The sequence below is a fragment of the Aspergillus melleus genome (genome assembly GCF_016097325.1).
Source record: "Aspergillus melleus strain CBS 546.65 chromosome Unknown contig2, whole genome shotgun sequence".
NCBI lineage: Eukaryota > Fungi > Ascomycota > Eurotiomycetes > Eurotiales > Aspergillaceae > Aspergillus > Aspergillus melleus.
The window spans coordinates 5440436-5457026 of record NW_025763371.1 but is presented as its reverse complement, the minus strand read 5'-3'; the positions used below and the strand labels follow the sequence as shown (position 1 = coordinate 5457026).

Sequence of the window (16591 nt, the reverse complement as noted above, 5' to 3'; positions counted from 1 at the left end):
CGTGGGTCGAGAGCTTTGCTGCACTGCGCACACTGGGGCGGTTTGGTGGGCATTCGACTTCGGTTGGAACATAACCATCTGGAGCGTTGGGAAGAGAGCGCTGTTCAACAGTTATCTGGTCATCTCCTTCGGGCAACGCTGAGATGCCTCCTGGTAAGAACTTTAGTTAGGGCTTGCACAATGCTTCATTGTGGGCAGACAACGCACTAGAAAAAGCTAACGCCAATGCGATAGCATTGAGAAAAAAAGAAGATTTCATTTTGGAACAGCAAATACCCCAGCCCTGAAAAAGGGAAAAGAATGTACGGGCAAGCGCTTCTGCATAACGTACAATCGGGTTTAACGCTCTATCTTATACAATTGAAGGTACTCTACCATTGATCCTCAGTTCAATAGGACTCAGTGAGACAGAGTGGATCAAACCAGGCTTCAACTTTTCTCTCCATGCAACTATACCAGTAGAAACCGGCTAAGGACGGTTTTGGCTACTAATTAGTATGAATGGGGTGCTTTCTGTTAGCCAATACCAACAGGATCCTTCTTAGGCTCTTCCATGGCATCCTCAACCAGTATAGCAAGTCGGGATTTTCCGTCCGATAGCCTTCTACCGCCAGGTAGTTTCTTCTTTAGTAATCCATGGTACTGTGGACCTTTCTGCCAAGCAGCCTAAATCCAGGCAGCAAGGAAAATATTTCAATTTTCAAGGGATACAGCTGCGCCACATTTACCGGTGAGTAGACTTGCTGGAATCGAAAGGCAGCAAGGCATAAGGCGTGGACCGCAAGTGGAGTTTTCACTACGACTAGCGGATGCTTGAAACTAGCTAATTTGAAGGGGTTCAATCCAGGATGAACATGCTTGAAGGATCACGATGATTGACTCTATCAATTCCACTAATTGCTGTGTTATCTGGTATGCGCTATGTTGATGCAGTTCTAGTGTGAATTTACTCTCTTTCACAATGCATATTTTGCGGTGACCTACTTGGCATCACCATTACTTCCATTATCTCCAGAATTATTACTAACCTTTTTCAAGAAACATCGGTAGTCTGACAAAGTAAACTAGTAGAATATTATTATCTGATTAAAATCCTATACAGCGATCCAACTATCCTTGCCCCTCATCTTCCCGGATAAGTCATAGGAAACGTCTCCTGATACCCTTCCTGAATAGACCTGACATACCGATCCGCCTCCTTTCCCTCCTGCACCAAAGCATAACACGGACAAAATCAGGTTGCAACAAAATCCCCACAGCAAGATGATTTGATGTTCAACTTGTTGACCATGGCCCCTTCGCTTGCAGAATTGAAGACACCCACAGCCGAGAACAAGGTTGCATATTGACTAGATCCTGCACTGTAGGGAGCAGTAGTCAGTACCGGTACTAGGAATTCTGAGGGGTCGGTATGTCAGGCTTAGGTCGTACATACATCTGAGTTGCAGCAACCGTAAGACGATCTGTAAGGATCCTTAAGCCGGGCCTGGGTTTTCCCATATTGTATGCAGGAACCGAGCCAGCTGCGTAGACCTAGTCGTACGATTAGTTAGCGGTAGTCTCACTAGGATGTAAACGACACTTGTCAGTCCACGAGAGGAGGAAAACCTACAGATACCAATGGGAGAACAGCATGCATAGAGAGAGAAGCTCCAATCTCGGGGTTCCAATGCTGACGCCATAATGAATGAGGGTAATCAGTTAATTGCCGTGTCAACGATTCAATACATTTTCGCATCGATGGAATGGTAGGAAGCATTCTTCATGCTCTGCACAGTTTGATGAGGAATCATATCTATGCTGTTTATCTCTCCGTGCTTTGGAAAATATACTATCTCATGTTCCGTTCCGTTGTAGTAACCAAAACATGAAGAACTAGTTCAATTTAGGATCACTGCTAGGCGTATCGGACCATATCCACTGTTGTTAATCACGTTGCCTAGATGTTAATTAAGGGACTAACAGCCACAATTTACATAATAGGCACGAAGCGGATGTTTCTAGTGCATCTAGTCAGATTCAGTTGGTGAACGAGAACGCTCGAATAATCCTTGGCGTCTCAACGCCGAACAGTTTTCTTCTATTTCGTTTCTTCTTTTGGGTTTTCCTGGCAATTGACGGTAGCCTAATTATCATTTCCAGATAGCTGTCCATGGAGCATTGATCAAGTGCGTGGGGCCGCGGAAAAGGGTTCACTTAATCTTGCTGACCCACTCCATGCTCGTTAACATTGATCTATAGGTATCAAAAATGGTTATCTACCTTTGTATGGTAGCAGAAATTCTTTGGTATGCTTGGAATGGCAAACAAGTATGTCCTTCCGTTGATAGTCCTTATTTCATCTACATTTTTCCTATGTTAATCGGCGACATACCATGGACATAGTATAATTCGCTTGTTACTTTTGTCGCTTCGCTTTTTCGCTCTTCGGGAACATTTCTCTTCATTTATATATATTTCCGCTGCTATGCCTTAAATATGCCACAAGGATACTTAGTTGCAAAGTTAGTTTATCCCGCCAGACCAGAGGTTATATAGAAACATGATAGACAAAGCCAAGGTATCAAAAGGGCAGCCTCACACGTACGCGGCACCAGGTCCCCCCTATAGTGACTGACGGGCCATAGTCTTGGTGGAAGGAGGCCAGTGTTAAATAAAGCCAAGGCCTATTAGATATGCCGTGAGGTGAGATCCTGTCTCGGGGAGATACAGCAAATAAACACAAGGCAGCTGTACAGGGACAAGAAGCGAGGCATGAATTTGAAAACATGATTCGGGTCAACCAAGAGAAAGACGCACTAGAGATCTGCCGATATAAATTCTGGAACACCCTTGTAGATACGGGATACTACGGTACACAATTCGGGCTGTCCACATATAGGAAGATATTGGTACTTCATAGAAGAGCAATACAGTTCCAACCTCTACATCTCTACTGATCATATGGGGAAATGAACCAGCATCCTGGGATGACCTAAGATGGTTTAGAGTTTGAAGATAAAGAAAATTGGTAAGATAGGAAAAGAACGAAAGACTACGCAGACCATGGAGAGCCGCTACTAGTGGCCTCGTGACTGTGTAGCAGCCCAGCTGTTCAAGAGAAGGAGAGGGAATGACCGTCCACCAACAGGTCAAGCGCTCAGGAAGCGGAAGGCCCGCATGACCACACCACAAACCCTAGGGCCGAGAACCAGTGTCTATGGAGCCAGGGATAGAAGAAATCAATTGCCGCATATGTGTACTATCCCGCGTTAGGGGGGGCTACAGGAAGTGGGCCTTGGGGCGAAATGGGTTGGATGAAAGTTTTCTGGAGGAAAGTTGTAGAAGCATCGATCACAACTTTACTCGTGGCGCGTCTTCTTAAGGCCCCATGACAGATCAAGTGAAAAGGTCAGAACAGACACGATTGTCTCATGCCCAACCGATACTTCTCCTGGCTGTGTGAATGGAGTGTGGATTTCGGGCCGAAAGGGTACGCGCACTAGGACGAAGATCTACCAGATGTTTATTTCCAAAGAGTTTTACATAACAGATGACCCCGAGCTCATCATCGGTACTCCAAAGCGACATATGATCTACTGAGTAGTTCAAGGAAAGCGTGACAGGCACGCGAGCGATTCTTTGGCGGATTCCCAGCCTAATGCAGAGCGAGAATTATACGCGACGGCATCAGCCTCCATTAGAGTCATAGAATCGCACAGATTTGGCGTGTTGAGAGGAGTCGCGTGCCTTGGGCTTGCAATCCAACATCAAATAGTATCATCGTTGTTTAACCCAACCGCGTATCGCTCCACTTACAAGGATGCCGAGACTTGGCTACGCAGTATCATAATCAGCCGAGTGAGCAGATCGTAAATATTGATTCGATGATAGGGAGTGCTAATGCAATTCAGTGAAGATCTTCCCGAATAGCAGGTTTTTGGACGATACAGCCCATCCATTTGCGATGTGATAATGTATCCGGGGCAGCAGCTGAGCAGCGATCAGAGAAAATCACCACTATTGATTATCTCCCGTGAGTTCTCATGTTTGTATCCGTCGATATCCAGACCTTGTCTAGCATATGTCCTTGGACGTAGGGTGTCGCTTGGGAAGCGAACCTTGACGTATGGCCATTCGGCCATGTCCGGGTTGGTGCCCCTCGGGTGCCATACGGAAATCCCCGGCGTTCTTGGATGGTAGCCGAGCGCTGGAAATGAGCGAATGTCCGAGATTATTCAGGAAATCCACCACGTATGCCGCGCACTCGGTCGGCTTGAAAACAGGTAAAATGACATCGGCCGTGCCAGCGTTCTCCAGGCCGAGCGAAGTTCCGCGCAGGGCTGGGGCGATATGGGGTGCCGGCCAAGCCTTGGCTGCCGCTCGGATTTCCCAATGCGGGCAACCCGCGCCTGAGCGCCAAGTCCGTCATGGCGGAACCCGGTCGGTGGTCTTGGCGGTCGGGACCCAATCTTCGGCTGTCGTCGACTTGGAAGTATGGAGTATGGAGTTGGGTTCGGGGCCAAACAGGAGAGAAGTTGCCTATCATACATTCATCCAATGTACGTGGGACGCTCCATGGCAGACCGTGGAGTCCTGATCGTCGGGGTATAAAAATGGGACTCTTTACCCCGGATCAAGTTGCTCTCGATCTGGGGTAAGAGCAGGTCTTTGTTTCGCGCTGTACACTGCCAGGACCGCCCCAGCGCTCATTCTACCATGTCGAGCCCGTCTGTGAACGAAAAAAATGGAGGGGACCTCTTTCCCCACTCACAGCACCTGCAAGACCAGTCATCCGACTCTTCCCCAACACGCAATGCCAGTAAGGAGGAGCGTATGAAATATGAACATCGGCGGGCCAGGAGCGGCAGTAAAATGGATAAGTGGTTTGGGTGGATGCAAGAGCTGCCTGAATGGAAGTACCGTGGCAAAGCGTTGGCTGGCAGGACACTGAACTGGTCCATTGGTTTCATTGCCAGCTGTGGTTTCCTCATGTTCGGGTATGATCAGGGTGTACTCAGCGCTCTTCTCACGTTGGACTCCTTCCAGGAAACGTTGTCACTCATGACGCCACGAGAGAAATCCAACGATCTCTGCTGGCTGGACAACCCGGATAACACCATTCCTCATCCTGACCACTGCAAAGGAGATGCCAATACGCAGGCGGCCGGAGTCGCCATCTATCAGATTGGGTGCTGGCTGGGCTCGCTGGTGATTCTGGCGTATGGGGAGAAATGGGGCCGAAAGTCGTCCACCTTCTGGGGCTCGTTGATCATGATCATTGGAACTGTCATGCAAGTCGCTTGCTTCGAGTATGGGCTGTTTGTTGCTGGCCGTGTTGTCGGAGGCATCGGGAACGGCATGGTTACTTCCAGTACGCTCTCCCTTTCTCGCAGCATACCTTGTATAGCTGATACTAACGGATTCCCTAGCTATCCCAACATGGCAGAGCGAATGCGCTCGTCCTCACCAACGTGGCGTTCTTATCATGCTGTCGGGCGCCTTGATCTCTGCCGGTATCATGATTGCTTACTGGGTGGATTATGGCTTCTACTTCTTGGAAGGCTCAGTCCGCTGGCGCTTCCCTCTGATGTTCCAATCGTTCTTCACAATCATTGTCATGATCGGTCTACTTTATCTTCCCGACTCTCCCCGATGGTTGATCATGAAGGGTCGTCACACCGAAGCCCGCGACGTCACCGCTCGTCTAGTGGACAAGCCGGAGAATGACCCGGCCGTCGACGAGGAACTACGCAACATCAAAGAGGCCTTAGAAGCCCAAAGTCGAGACGGGCCCTTCAGGTATCGGGAGTTGCTCACTAATGGACCCTCCCAGAACTGCCGCCGAGCAGCACTGGCTATGGTGGCGCAATTCTTCCAGCAGATCTGCGGTATCAACCTGATCACATACTACGCCACGTTCTTGTTCGAGAACTCGCTCGGTTTCGGACCCGACATGGCTCGATTACTTGCTGCTTGTAACGGGACTGAGTACTTCCTCGCCTCCTTAGTAGCCTTGCCGCTCATCGAACGAACTGGTCGCCGAAAGTTGATGATGATTGGAGCCTTTGGCATGATGGCTTCCATGGCCATCCTCGCGGGGACGGTGTCCACAGGTACTACGCTGGAAAACGGTGCTCCTCAGCTTGAGACACGCTATGGTATCACAGCTACTGTCTTCCTATTTGTTTTCAACTCTTTCTTCGCCATCGGCTGGCTCGGCATGACCTGGCTATACCCAGCAGAAATCACCAATCTCCGAATCCGCATCCAAGCCAACGCCTTGTCCACCAGTTCGAACTGGATGTCCAATTTCCTGATTGTGATGATTACACCTCCTGCTTTCGCGAATCTAGGCTATCAAACCTACATCATCTTTGCTGTCTTCAACGCCGCCCTGATCCCCTGTGTCTACTTTTTCTTCCCGGAAACCAAGGGCCGCACCCTGGAGGAGTTGGACGTCGTATTCGCTAGCGCCAGCGCACAGGGTATCTCGCCAGTGAAGCAGAGTTCTCAAATGCCTCATCTGGTCGGACAGGATCTTGACCGTGAATTGGCCCGCTACTTTGGCATCGGCAGTGACGAAGAGACCGTCAGATCTACTGAGAAAGTGGAGAGCACCCACGACAACTGATTTCGTCGAACGTGAGGTCCTGCAGATAAAGATACATTTACAATAGACACCATTATCTCCACGGAGCTCTGATACCCAATTTGACAGCATTTTGTGCATTGACCATGATCTTTCATGTATCTTGTTCTTTTCTCTTTCTGGCTTATCTTATTCCGTCTTCTCGCTTCCCTTGTATAGAACATTAAACATTGGTTCTCAGCATCTAAACTACTACTTTAAGTTTTTACCGATCTCCATGTCGGTTTAGAGTATTGCGAGTCTCCATTCCACTACCTCCTTTCGGTAAATAAGAAGGGTCTGACCCACTTTGCAAGGAGTACGTCGACAGTAATCCGTAGGCTGTCCCATTCATTACCTTTGTGAATGTCTATATCTCGAAGCCTAATTCACGCCCAGAACCACATGCCAATTCTGTCACGTCATAGTTTCGTAAAAGGTGAAAGTTAATTCACCCAATTCAGCGCTTATGAATAATCTCACGATACCCCCGGCCATCCGTTTTCCTTCTTCTCTACAACCTCACTGCCTTGCTTTATTGACCCTATCACACGATCATACTGTTCTTTCCTACTACCTACAATAGAGAGTACACTCCATTTAGAATTTTATGATCTTGGTAGCTAAAAGATCCCAAACCTGGCAGAGCTTAAGTCTCTGTGAGTTCCTTCGTTGCATGCACTGGGGAAATTGCCCCTGCCAAATCCAGGAGAATATACAAATCACCATGTTCTTGTCGCCCATTACTACAATATGTTGCAGCTCGAAATCGAGGGAACAGCTTTCTAAAAAACGCTATCTGAATGGCAAAAACCAGTATCGAATTGTTTTGGTCTGCTTGATAGACATAATTACCATGAAGCAGCACATGGGGAGTCATCACCTTGCAGAGGTAGGTTATTAGGCTTCGTTACAGTCATACATCATCATGCCTTGCCATAGAGGGAATGTCGACTGACTTTCTCATCCCTCAGTAGATTGGAATGACATTTGACACCAAAGGAACGAGAACTAGACAATCACAAGGCATCATCCGGAAGGGGAGAAAGAATTCCAAGGTTGCATAAAGCTTCTCAAAGACTAGAGAAAGGCAAACGTGTACCCATTCTTTGTCTTACGAAATGGACGATCTAACCTCTGCCCAGAGCTTCCCTCGCTAGGCATTGAGCTTACCACGATTGTTGCCGTATGAGCAGCGACGAACATGTCCATGCCGCCAACAGCTTTGAGGCTGCGAACGGCAAAGTGTCAGTTCTAGTGACCAGCTTCCATACCGGCGCCGTAAACACCAATGTGATTAATCCTCACGCGTCATCTTCATGGAGCCTCCGAATAATCAACGCCGGGCTACAAGGCTTGGGACGCATCCATTGTCTTGGACGGCGATTCCCTCAGCTAGTGTGGATCCTTTCCCATGTCGCGTCATTCGACGCGCATGTCGAGGCAAACAACATTGAGAAAGCACTACCGCAGGTCCCAGCCGACCTAGAGCCCATTCTCTGGGTGGCCGGTCTCCATGTGAAGGAGACTGGCGCGAATGGGGAGATTATTCGGCGGCTACTCCACTGCTGTTTTGAATTCATTGGTAGAAATGTCAAATATCGGCAACTGCGGCCTAGGCATCCGTGATTATTATGATGTGAAACTCAGTGAATATGAAGACCTATCGACATCTACAAACTACTTTTGTACGAACCAGCCTTGACAGAACGGAAAGGACGCAAGAAACGGATGCCATAGAGAGAGCCAATCCCAAAGGAAAGTCAGCCCTTTAGGCTTTTTACTGAGCCTGATTCTATGAGTCAGAGGCTACACATATGCATTGTTGACATTTCTCGCATACGGAATACGTCCAATCAACTACCCCTTGCGCAAGAAAGGACAAAGATCTTGATCACCCCGGCCACCATTGAGTAGTTCCCCAACGGGGAAGATCTATTCGCAAGCATGACGGGATGACAGGCGTTCTAGAAGTTGGTAGATCTACGCAATCAGATACGCAACACTTGTGAAAACTTCGACAATAAGCTGCGAAATGTCAACTTCAAACACTGGGCCGAGATCCCATGAAAGCAAGGTCTCTACCTTATCAACAATACATTGGGATGTGCGCTCCAGAATGTTCCTCTGTAGGGCAGAGGAAACCACGTTCCAGCCGCTGACAGAGGAAAAAGAAAGAAGATTTAATGATCTCATCCACGGTGCCAATATTGCCATACGTCGGTCAAACAGCGTTGTCTCCATAATATGCCCTTGCACCTCTTAGTAATTCTCTAGCTACAATTTCTAGACGATAGCGACCTTGACCAAGAAGCCTTGCAATATATACAGCTATTCCGTCTCCAACTCTATCACAAACCGGGACGCGTCAACGTCGTTCCTGACGCCTTATCTAGACTCCCAGCTGAGTCGGGCGAATCCTGTTTGAGCGATACGTTCGACCTTGACGCCTTGCAAGTTTCCTGCGCCTGGTCTTCATCGACCCTACAACTAACCTTACTGGTCATGGAAGACAGAGATCGCTGTATTCTGCTCAAGGACTCACACATAAGTGGCAGCTGGAGACATACAAGGAGCTCCAGAACAGGAGCAAGCTCCATGCTGAAGCACTTGCAGGGTAGAACATCGTCATATAGAACAAGGACAAAGCTATCATCGACCTCAACGAAACTGTCGCCACGAGTGTCGCCACCATCCGTGCCAAAGATAATAATAATTACAACGCCACTATCCACACGAAACAAGTTCAGCTCGAGGGCGCCACTCGGGCACATGCAAGCCGATTGCCCGTATGGGACGGAATTACTCAGATATTCTAAAAGAAAAAGTCGAAGAGCTTACCCATCGCATTAAAGAGTAAGACACGATTATAGGATATTAGAATGAGTCTTTTAATCACCATCAAATATTGAAATTGATTATCTTTATCGCTCCGAGTACCCAAATTTTTAGGCGCTTGATCGAGTCGAAGCAATAATATCTGTATAGGGCCCTTGGAAGACTTTAATACTCACTTGACCCCGACTCGCCTACTCTCGCTTCCGTAAGATAAAACCAACCCAGCATTTAACACCTTCCCAGTGTCCACGAAATGCTCCAACCATGTTTGGATCATCCGGGATACCTTCCTGTACCTCCAGTAGCTCAAACCCGCATTTAGTGCCCTCATCCTTCACGCCATCAATGGTGTGTATGTGATCGTCGCTCCAGAGACGTTCCCCAGTCTCGGGATCCAAATAGTTGCCATGCGATATCTTGGCCAAGTCCGAGTGTGTATTGCTGATGAGCAAGTATCCGCCTGGAACAAGCATTTCGTCACACATTTTGAAGAATCCAGGTAGCTCCATGTGCACCAGCACAAGCGTACAAATAATTCCCTGCGCTTGCTCAGCGACATGCGGTATTCGGGAACCCTCCTTTAGGGGATTGTAAACCTGGAAAGACACGGTCTTGGCCCTGCGTTCGGGTGGAGTTTTAGCGAATAGATCTTCGGACTGCTTTTCTGCTACATCTAGAAGACTCTTTGTTGCGTCGAGACCGACAACCTCGGATCCAGGTAGCATAGTTGCCAACTTGAAGGTGTTTCGTCCGGTGCCACAGCCAAAGTCGACCACTCTGAGAGACTCCGGAAAGGCGCTTTGTAATAGCGAGATGTACTTCGGTAAGAATGTCTTCAGCTGGACATCGTCGAGAGCTTGAAGATTGTTGACGCGACCTTGGTTGTAGCCGGCTCCCCAGCGCGAATAGAGGTCCTCAACAGGGACGGATCGGATGCTTTGCGATTCTGTGGCCGCCATTATGAGGTATCAAAAAGGTAGATATGCCCAAGTGATTGGTTCGTTGATTATGTGTTAAAGTAGCTGACCGGATGCAGGTTTGTGGACGGTGTCAGTTTTGCAAACTTATCATGCAGTGCAGTGTTGAAGAGAGGGAATCACAGATCCACTATGGAGACTTAAAAGACCGTTTATCTGATTTATCGGACAGAAGACGTCATAAGGGCTGAGCGAGATACCCCTACCTACGGAATTGTCTGCCTTTTTGCGACAAAGAATCCAGTCTTCCCCGCATCGGTAGAATCCGGGTTCCACTCGGTCTGTCCAGAATCGCTGGCTAGGATCGAAGAATGAGTGTGTCACTCCCTTGACTCTAGATGGCTTATATCAAAAGTATGAACAAGACTATTTCAGCTAGTATTCCACGTGCCCTCATCATCACCCGCCCGCGTCGACCCGACTCTCCTGCATGGCAATCTCTCTCAGCTCTTTACCCAACAATCTCGTCAGGTTGGGTCGCTTGCCGCAATTTATGAAACTCCTGGGGTCGTAGGGGTCGCCTGATCGGTCACCGAATCCGAAGTCAGACTCTTCGGCGTTGACTTCGAAGGCAATTACGCGAACTTCGACCGGTGGCATATTAGCAGGAGCAGCTTCAATCCTGTCCGAGTTCGGCCAAACGATCTGCAGCCTAAGCTTGCGCGCGCGAGGATGGTGTGTTTGATAATTGCGTCTGTGTTCTATACATCGGGCAGCAAACTACAGATCGAGTGCTTTGCTCAACCGATGTTTTGCATATCAATGATCACCAAAGCTATCTTTACCGGAGAGATCCTAGCATGGACGAGCTCACAATCGAGATGGACGCCGTGCTCTGACTTGTCTATGTTTGGACCTGATGGATGGTCAAGCTCTCAAAAGCCATATGACAACAAGAGCTCTCTGTGGAGGTGTTCAAGAGACCTGACTGATGAGGTACTGAACAGTTCAGGTGCCATCTTCACTTCTGGGGGTCTTGTGTCGTAGTATTCCTCGGCGATGGGAGAGAGTATACAACAATGTACAACAAAGAAAGCTAAGTCTTCACCAGTTCACAGACACAGTCCACTAAACTAGAACACAAACGAGCCTACGGGTCTATCTAAACTGAACAAATCTTAGTAGGTTCTTGTTCGGGAAATTAATGAAAGCCCCGTGTATTAGATAAAGCAATGACCCATACTCGGGAGAGCCCGGTTATCAGAGGAACATCATGGTAACAGCAGCAGAGTCAACATTCTAACCCTTGCTATATAAAAGCTGTATAAAGAGCTACAATTCTGACAATATCTCTTTCATCCTTCTCCATTCTCCTTTATCTCATCCTTTGTCTTTCCATTCATTTAGTGTTAGCTACACATCAACACCGCTTACCATGGGTCCTGACTTCAACATGGAGAAGCTCGAGGAATTCCTGCATCTAAACAAGTCCGTCAAGTTTATCCGTCTGCAATGGGTCGACTACTCTGGCGTGCTGCGCGCCCACTTTGTCCCCGTCGGTAGGTGTCTTCAAATCGCCAATGGCGATGACACCGTCCATCTATCGGGGAACAGTATGACGACACCAATTTCTATTGCTCCGGACGTTATCCCACTCCACGAATATCACGAGAGATGGGATCTGCTTCCCGACTGGTCTTCTCTGCGCCGTTGTGGCTTGAACACCGGTCATGCCGTCGCCATGAGCTTCGTCGATCAGAAACAGACCCATGCAAGGTTCGATAAATGTCCGCGCATGCTGCTAACTCGTGCTCTCGAGCGGTTTGAGAAGCAATGGCGTGCAACAGTCACGATTGGATTCGAGATTGAATTCGTCCTCTTGGATAAATCAAATGAATCCATTAAGCCGCTGGACCGCCCGACCGGCTACTCAAGCACTGCTGGCCTGCGCGGCGAAACGTTGGACTTGGTCGAAGAGATCATGAGTGCCCTTGAAAAATCATCCATCGCTGTTCACCACTTCAACACCGAAGCGGAGGATCAGCTCAAGATCGCCCTTGCTGCCCAGCCTGTGCTCCAAGCTATCGATTCGCTCGTTCTGGCGCAGGAAACCATCCGCACTATATGTACGCGCCGAAATATCAAGGCAGCCATGACCCCAAAATCGACGTTTTCTGGACCATCAAATGGGCTCCATCTCCACCTTTCGCTTCATACACTTATGGGTCCACGGCACTTCATTGCTGGTATCCTTAGCCATATGACCTCTCTCTACGCCTTTGGTATGGCCAACTATGACAGTTATGTTCGCTCGAATAACAATGCTGCGGGTGAATGGATTGGATTCGGCACCAACAATCGCGACTTGCCGGTGCGAAGGATCGATGAACAGCATTGGGAATTCCGCATGATGGATAGCACGGCGAACCCGTATCTATTCACAGCGGCTGTTTTGTTTGCTGGTATGGATGGATTGAAAAACTATACCAAGTTGATTTGGCAGGACTGTACTCTCTTTCCAGATTTAATGAGCGGGCATATGCTGGCCGCACATGGAATGGTGAAGGCCATGCCGATCACGCTCAAAGGAGCGCTGGATTGTCTTAAGAAGGATGTCGCTTTTAAAGACTGGATTGGCGAGGCTTTGCTAAAGTATTTCCTCTCCATCAAGGACAAAGAGGTCGAGCAGTTCGGGAAGATGACAGAGGACAAGAGGCGGCTTCGCTTCTTGGAGTACTTTTGAAGTTTTCCGTCCAGCGCGACGTTTTATCCACACTATTTGGCTTTTGCCTACAAACTGAATCATGGATTTGATCCTTATTTGTCTGTTTTTTTGTTTCCTGTTATTTCTATACTGTAGTAATATGCTTTGTATCTGGAGTCGAACACTCTCCCTTGGCGACTTATATACAAGTAATCTCATTAGAACTTTCCCACACCCCTAAAAGCTAATTCATCCCTACCCCCTTCCCTCGCCTCCTAATAACAACCAACATCTCAAACTCCGCCAACCCCACATCCTCCTGCACCTGAACATCCACAAACACCTCCGAGCCGCGAAAACACGGTTCATAATCCGCCCAATCAGCTCTCGGACCCAACCAAACAATCACCTTGACTTCACCCCCGGTAAACCCATCAAGATACCTAGATACGAGTTTCGGCTCGCGCGGATACACAAACATCCACGCTGCGGCGTCCTTGACTCGGGGATGAAGGTCCCATGTGCCCTGGACGATGTTCATGTGTTGTTCGGGGAGGTAACGATTCACGGTGGAGTTGACCTCGACGCCCTCGACTGATACATAGTGTTCATGAGAGAGGAGGGCTTCGAGGAGGCCAGATCCACTACCGATTGAGATGGTGAAGGAGGGGGTTTGGGGGAGAAGAGAGGCGAGGTGGGATAGTAGGGTTGTGGAGATGGAGAGGCAGCAATTTGGGAATGCTGTGGGGGTTTGGGAAAGTTGGGTAGAGATTTGGGTAATGTCCATTGTTGGAAATAAATGATAATTAATAATTTAGCTGAACAGATACTCTGTACAAGTCCTGTGGGAACGGTTCAATGGAGAAGAAAAGGCTGACGCTGAGAGAAAATCAAAGACAAACACGACAAACATGACAGACATCCGAGGGATGGTGCCGGGGCTAATCCATATGCGGATTAGCTGAAATCGGCAGGATCTTATCGCGGGCCGAGCTATGGCGGCGATAAGGAGGAGACCGATCCACCATAAGAGATCACCCACATCAACATCTCACTCCCTTCTCTCGGGATTCGAAAACCACCTTGGTCGCTTTTCTAGGCACCATGTTGGAACGCCAGATATGAACACGAGGAGCGCTCGGGTCCACCAGACTGCAATCATAGCCTAGGATGATCTGCGAGAGAACCACTTTCATCACTGCGGCGGCGTAAAATCGACCGGGACTTGTGCGACGTGATTTGCTGTCAGCGCGAGCAATATTTACATAGAGTACATCACTTACCAAGCCATGCGTCCAGTCCCCCACATCTGCCACGTCTCGTTCGCATCCGTCAACTTGGACGGTCGCGACTGAAGCGGGTGAGATCCTTGGAGCAAACCGGGGTCCGCGAATCGAAAACCGCTAAATTGCGAAGGCTCCGGGTAGTTGCCTGGATCTCGCATCATTGAACCAACCGGGGTACAAGCCCAGTCCCCAGCTGCTAGCTTGGTCCCGTCAGAAAAGGTAAAACTCTGGACAGCTTGGCGGCGAGTACTCACTGGTTCTCTCGTTAGTTCATTCTTGTCTTGTAGGATAGTTCGAGTTGATCTGAAACTTCAAGGAAACACTTACAAGATTCAACCGGGGTGAGACGGGCAGATTCTTTGATGAAGCTGTCTAACAGAGGAAGACCCTTTCCGGTGCTTTGAAAACCATCATATTGACTTTCGATCTCCTTTCGGAGAGAGTCAACATATTCCGGGTGTAGACAGATGTCGTGGATGGCAAATGTGAGCGTCTGTGCGAATGAACAATTGAATAGGCATAGGTGGTTAGCCTCGGACTTGATAGCCTTTTTCCCAGGATATAGCCTTACCATCGCCAGTCCATGTACCGAACCAAACCAGATCGCGATCAATTCGTGGACCATGCGGGTGGGTGAGCATGGCTTCTCACGTGGAGAGTTCTCAAGCATCCACTGGATACAATCGGTCTATCCACTAAGGTTAGAATTGCCGCATTTAATGATAGTGTAGGGAAGGCGGATGCCATACATGGTTCTCAGCCTCATGGCCCAGTTTACCCAACTCTCTCTGGCGACATCGCTCTTCGACAACACGGAGTAGCACGTTGAACACCGTCTCCTGAGCGCGAAATCGACCGGAAATCAAACGACCAACCAGACTATATGACCGTAAGTTAGAGAACCAATCTTTCCATTCCAATTGTTTCTTTCATCTCCATATTATCTACTTTGGATCAAATTCAGACATGGGGGACTTACGGAGCGAGAAAACGCGGCATCAATCGGATCACCTCGGCACCCACCATAGTCTCCTCGACGTAGACCAAAGCCGCTTTCAAGAATGTACGGTCTTTCGCTGTTTGGGGTTAGCGCAAGAGGTCTTTTTAATTATCTGGCAGCACAACCACATACCCAGCTCGGGACCAAAAAATGACAATGCATTGGACACGACCACAAGCTCGAGAACCATCTCGTACACCGGTGATTGCCGTGTTCCTGGTTCTGGTTAATTACTAAAGCAACGCAACGTTATATGATCGGCCTTACCATTAACTACCGGATACTCCATCCGAAGAGCAGCAAACCGCTGTTGAACGACCTTTGTGACATCCGGAAGGAGCTGGGGAATGTTGCGTGTCAAGACAGTACGCAAAGCTCGTGCAAGTCCGAACTCAGCTGCCCCTTTGCCATCAACCCAGTTGAATCCGTGCATAGTGTATTGAGCTTGTAGCATCTATGAAAAGTCAGCATGCTACTGGCTTAGAAAGGGGTATATCCTAACATGACTTGATGCGACATAGAGAGAAAGAACGCTATCAGATGCCTTTTCGACCTCCTTGATATGCTTGGGAGATGATACGAAGATATACCGGGTGTCTGGGGCAAGGATCTCGAACGGTTTGCCTTTGGCCTTTGTATTCCTTCGTCAGTACTGCATTGTCTGGGATGTGGCTTGTCGAGCGATGTCTGACCTGATTATATTTGAAGTTGATCTTCTCAGGGCCAGAGGAAAGGTATGTCCATGCCTGTACATACCTCCTGAGCACCGCAAAGATGCTCATGAGGAGGAACCAAGCGTTATGCTTTGAAGACCGAGGTCAGCGTGGCAATACGGTACTCCTAACATGTATGCTAGAGCTCACCATCATGTTTGCTCTCAATTGACTAGCTCTTTGAAGAAGAAAAAATCCTTTAAAATAGCAAGTGTCCCTGAGAAACAAGTGTTCCTAAATCTGTGAATACCCTCAAAGATGCAAACAAAATGGGAATTGACATTCTTCCTTTTTATAGACAACATTCAACAGCACTCGTGTCTGGAATAACCCCATCCTAGCCTGCAATATATCTACACTTTCAATTGAAGCCTCAAGGGTCTGAATCCTACAATGTCAGCACAACGAGCAAACAAACATGAAAACGACCAACTACGCCTAGAATGCAACCATAACTGTGGGGTCGACGCTGAGACTCTGTCCTAGTTCGAAAATTGTATATGAGGGTAGAATCTATTCAGCC

The 16591-nt window shown here is 48.4% G+C and overlaps 6 protein-coding genes across 6 annotated transcripts; 2 read left to right on the top strand and 4 right to left on the bottom strand.

Moving 5' to 3' along the window:
- Nucleotides 1-4698: 4698 nt before the first annotated feature.
- Nucleotides 4699-6613, top strand: LDX57_004740 (sugar porter family MFS transporter; the record flags this gene model as incomplete). Its single annotated transcript, XM_046086413.1, has 2 exons — nucleotides 4699-5353; nucleotides 5412-6613. The coding sequence occupies 2 exons, from the start codon at nucleotides 4699-4701 to the stop codon at nucleotides 6611-6613; spliced, it is 1857 nt and encodes a 618-aa protein (XP_045942377.1).
- Nucleotides 6614-9639: 3026 nt separating this feature from the next.
- On the bottom strand, nucleotides 9640-10407 carry LDX57_004739 (class I SAM-dependent methyltransferase; the record flags this gene model as incomplete). Its single annotated transcript, XM_046086412.1, has 1 exon — nucleotides 9640-10407. One exon carries the CDS (start codon nucleotides 10405-10407, stop codon nucleotides 9640-9642), a length of 768 nt encoding a protein of 255 aa, XP_045942376.1.
- A 417-nt stretch (nucleotides 10408-10824) lies between these two features.
- LDX57_004738 (uncharacterized protein) lies at nucleotides 10825-11025 on the bottom strand (the record flags this gene model as incomplete). Its single annotated transcript, XM_046086411.1, has 1 exon — nucleotides 10825-11025. One exon carries the CDS (start codon nucleotides 11023-11025, stop codon nucleotides 10825-10827), a length of 201 nt encoding a protein of 66 aa, XP_045942375.1.
- Nucleotides 11026-11800: 775 nt separating this feature from the next.
- On the top strand, nucleotides 11801-13108 carry LDX57_004737 (uncharacterized protein; the record flags this gene model as incomplete). The annotated part of the gene is made up of 1 exon (XM_046086410.1): nucleotides 11801-13108. The coding sequence occupies one exon, from the start codon at nucleotides 11801-11803 to the stop codon at nucleotides 13106-13108; it is 1308 nt and encodes a 435-aa protein (XP_045942374.1).
- A 205-nt stretch (nucleotides 13109-13313) lies between these two features.
- LDX57_004736 (uncharacterized protein) lies at nucleotides 13314-13856 on the bottom strand (the record flags this gene model as incomplete). Its single annotated transcript, XM_046086409.1, has 1 exon — nucleotides 13314-13856. One exon carries the CDS (start codon nucleotides 13854-13856, stop codon nucleotides 13314-13316), a length of 543 nt encoding a protein of 180 aa, XP_045942373.1.
- Nucleotides 13857-14112: 256 nt separating this feature from the next.
- On the bottom strand, nucleotides 14113-16137 carry LDX57_004735 (cytochrome P450; the record flags this gene model as incomplete). The annotated part of the gene is made up of 10 exons (XM_046086408.1): nucleotides 14113-14293; nucleotides 14353-14608; nucleotides 14683-14848; nucleotides 14927-15043; nucleotides 15105-15234; nucleotides 15335-15431; nucleotides 15488-15571; nucleotides 15623-15809; nucleotides 15858-15986; nucleotides 16048-16137. 10 exons carry the CDS (start codon nucleotides 16135-16137, stop codon nucleotides 14113-14115), a joined length of 1437 nt encoding a protein of 478 aa, XP_045942372.1.
- Nucleotides 16138-16591: the final 454 nt, after the last annotated feature.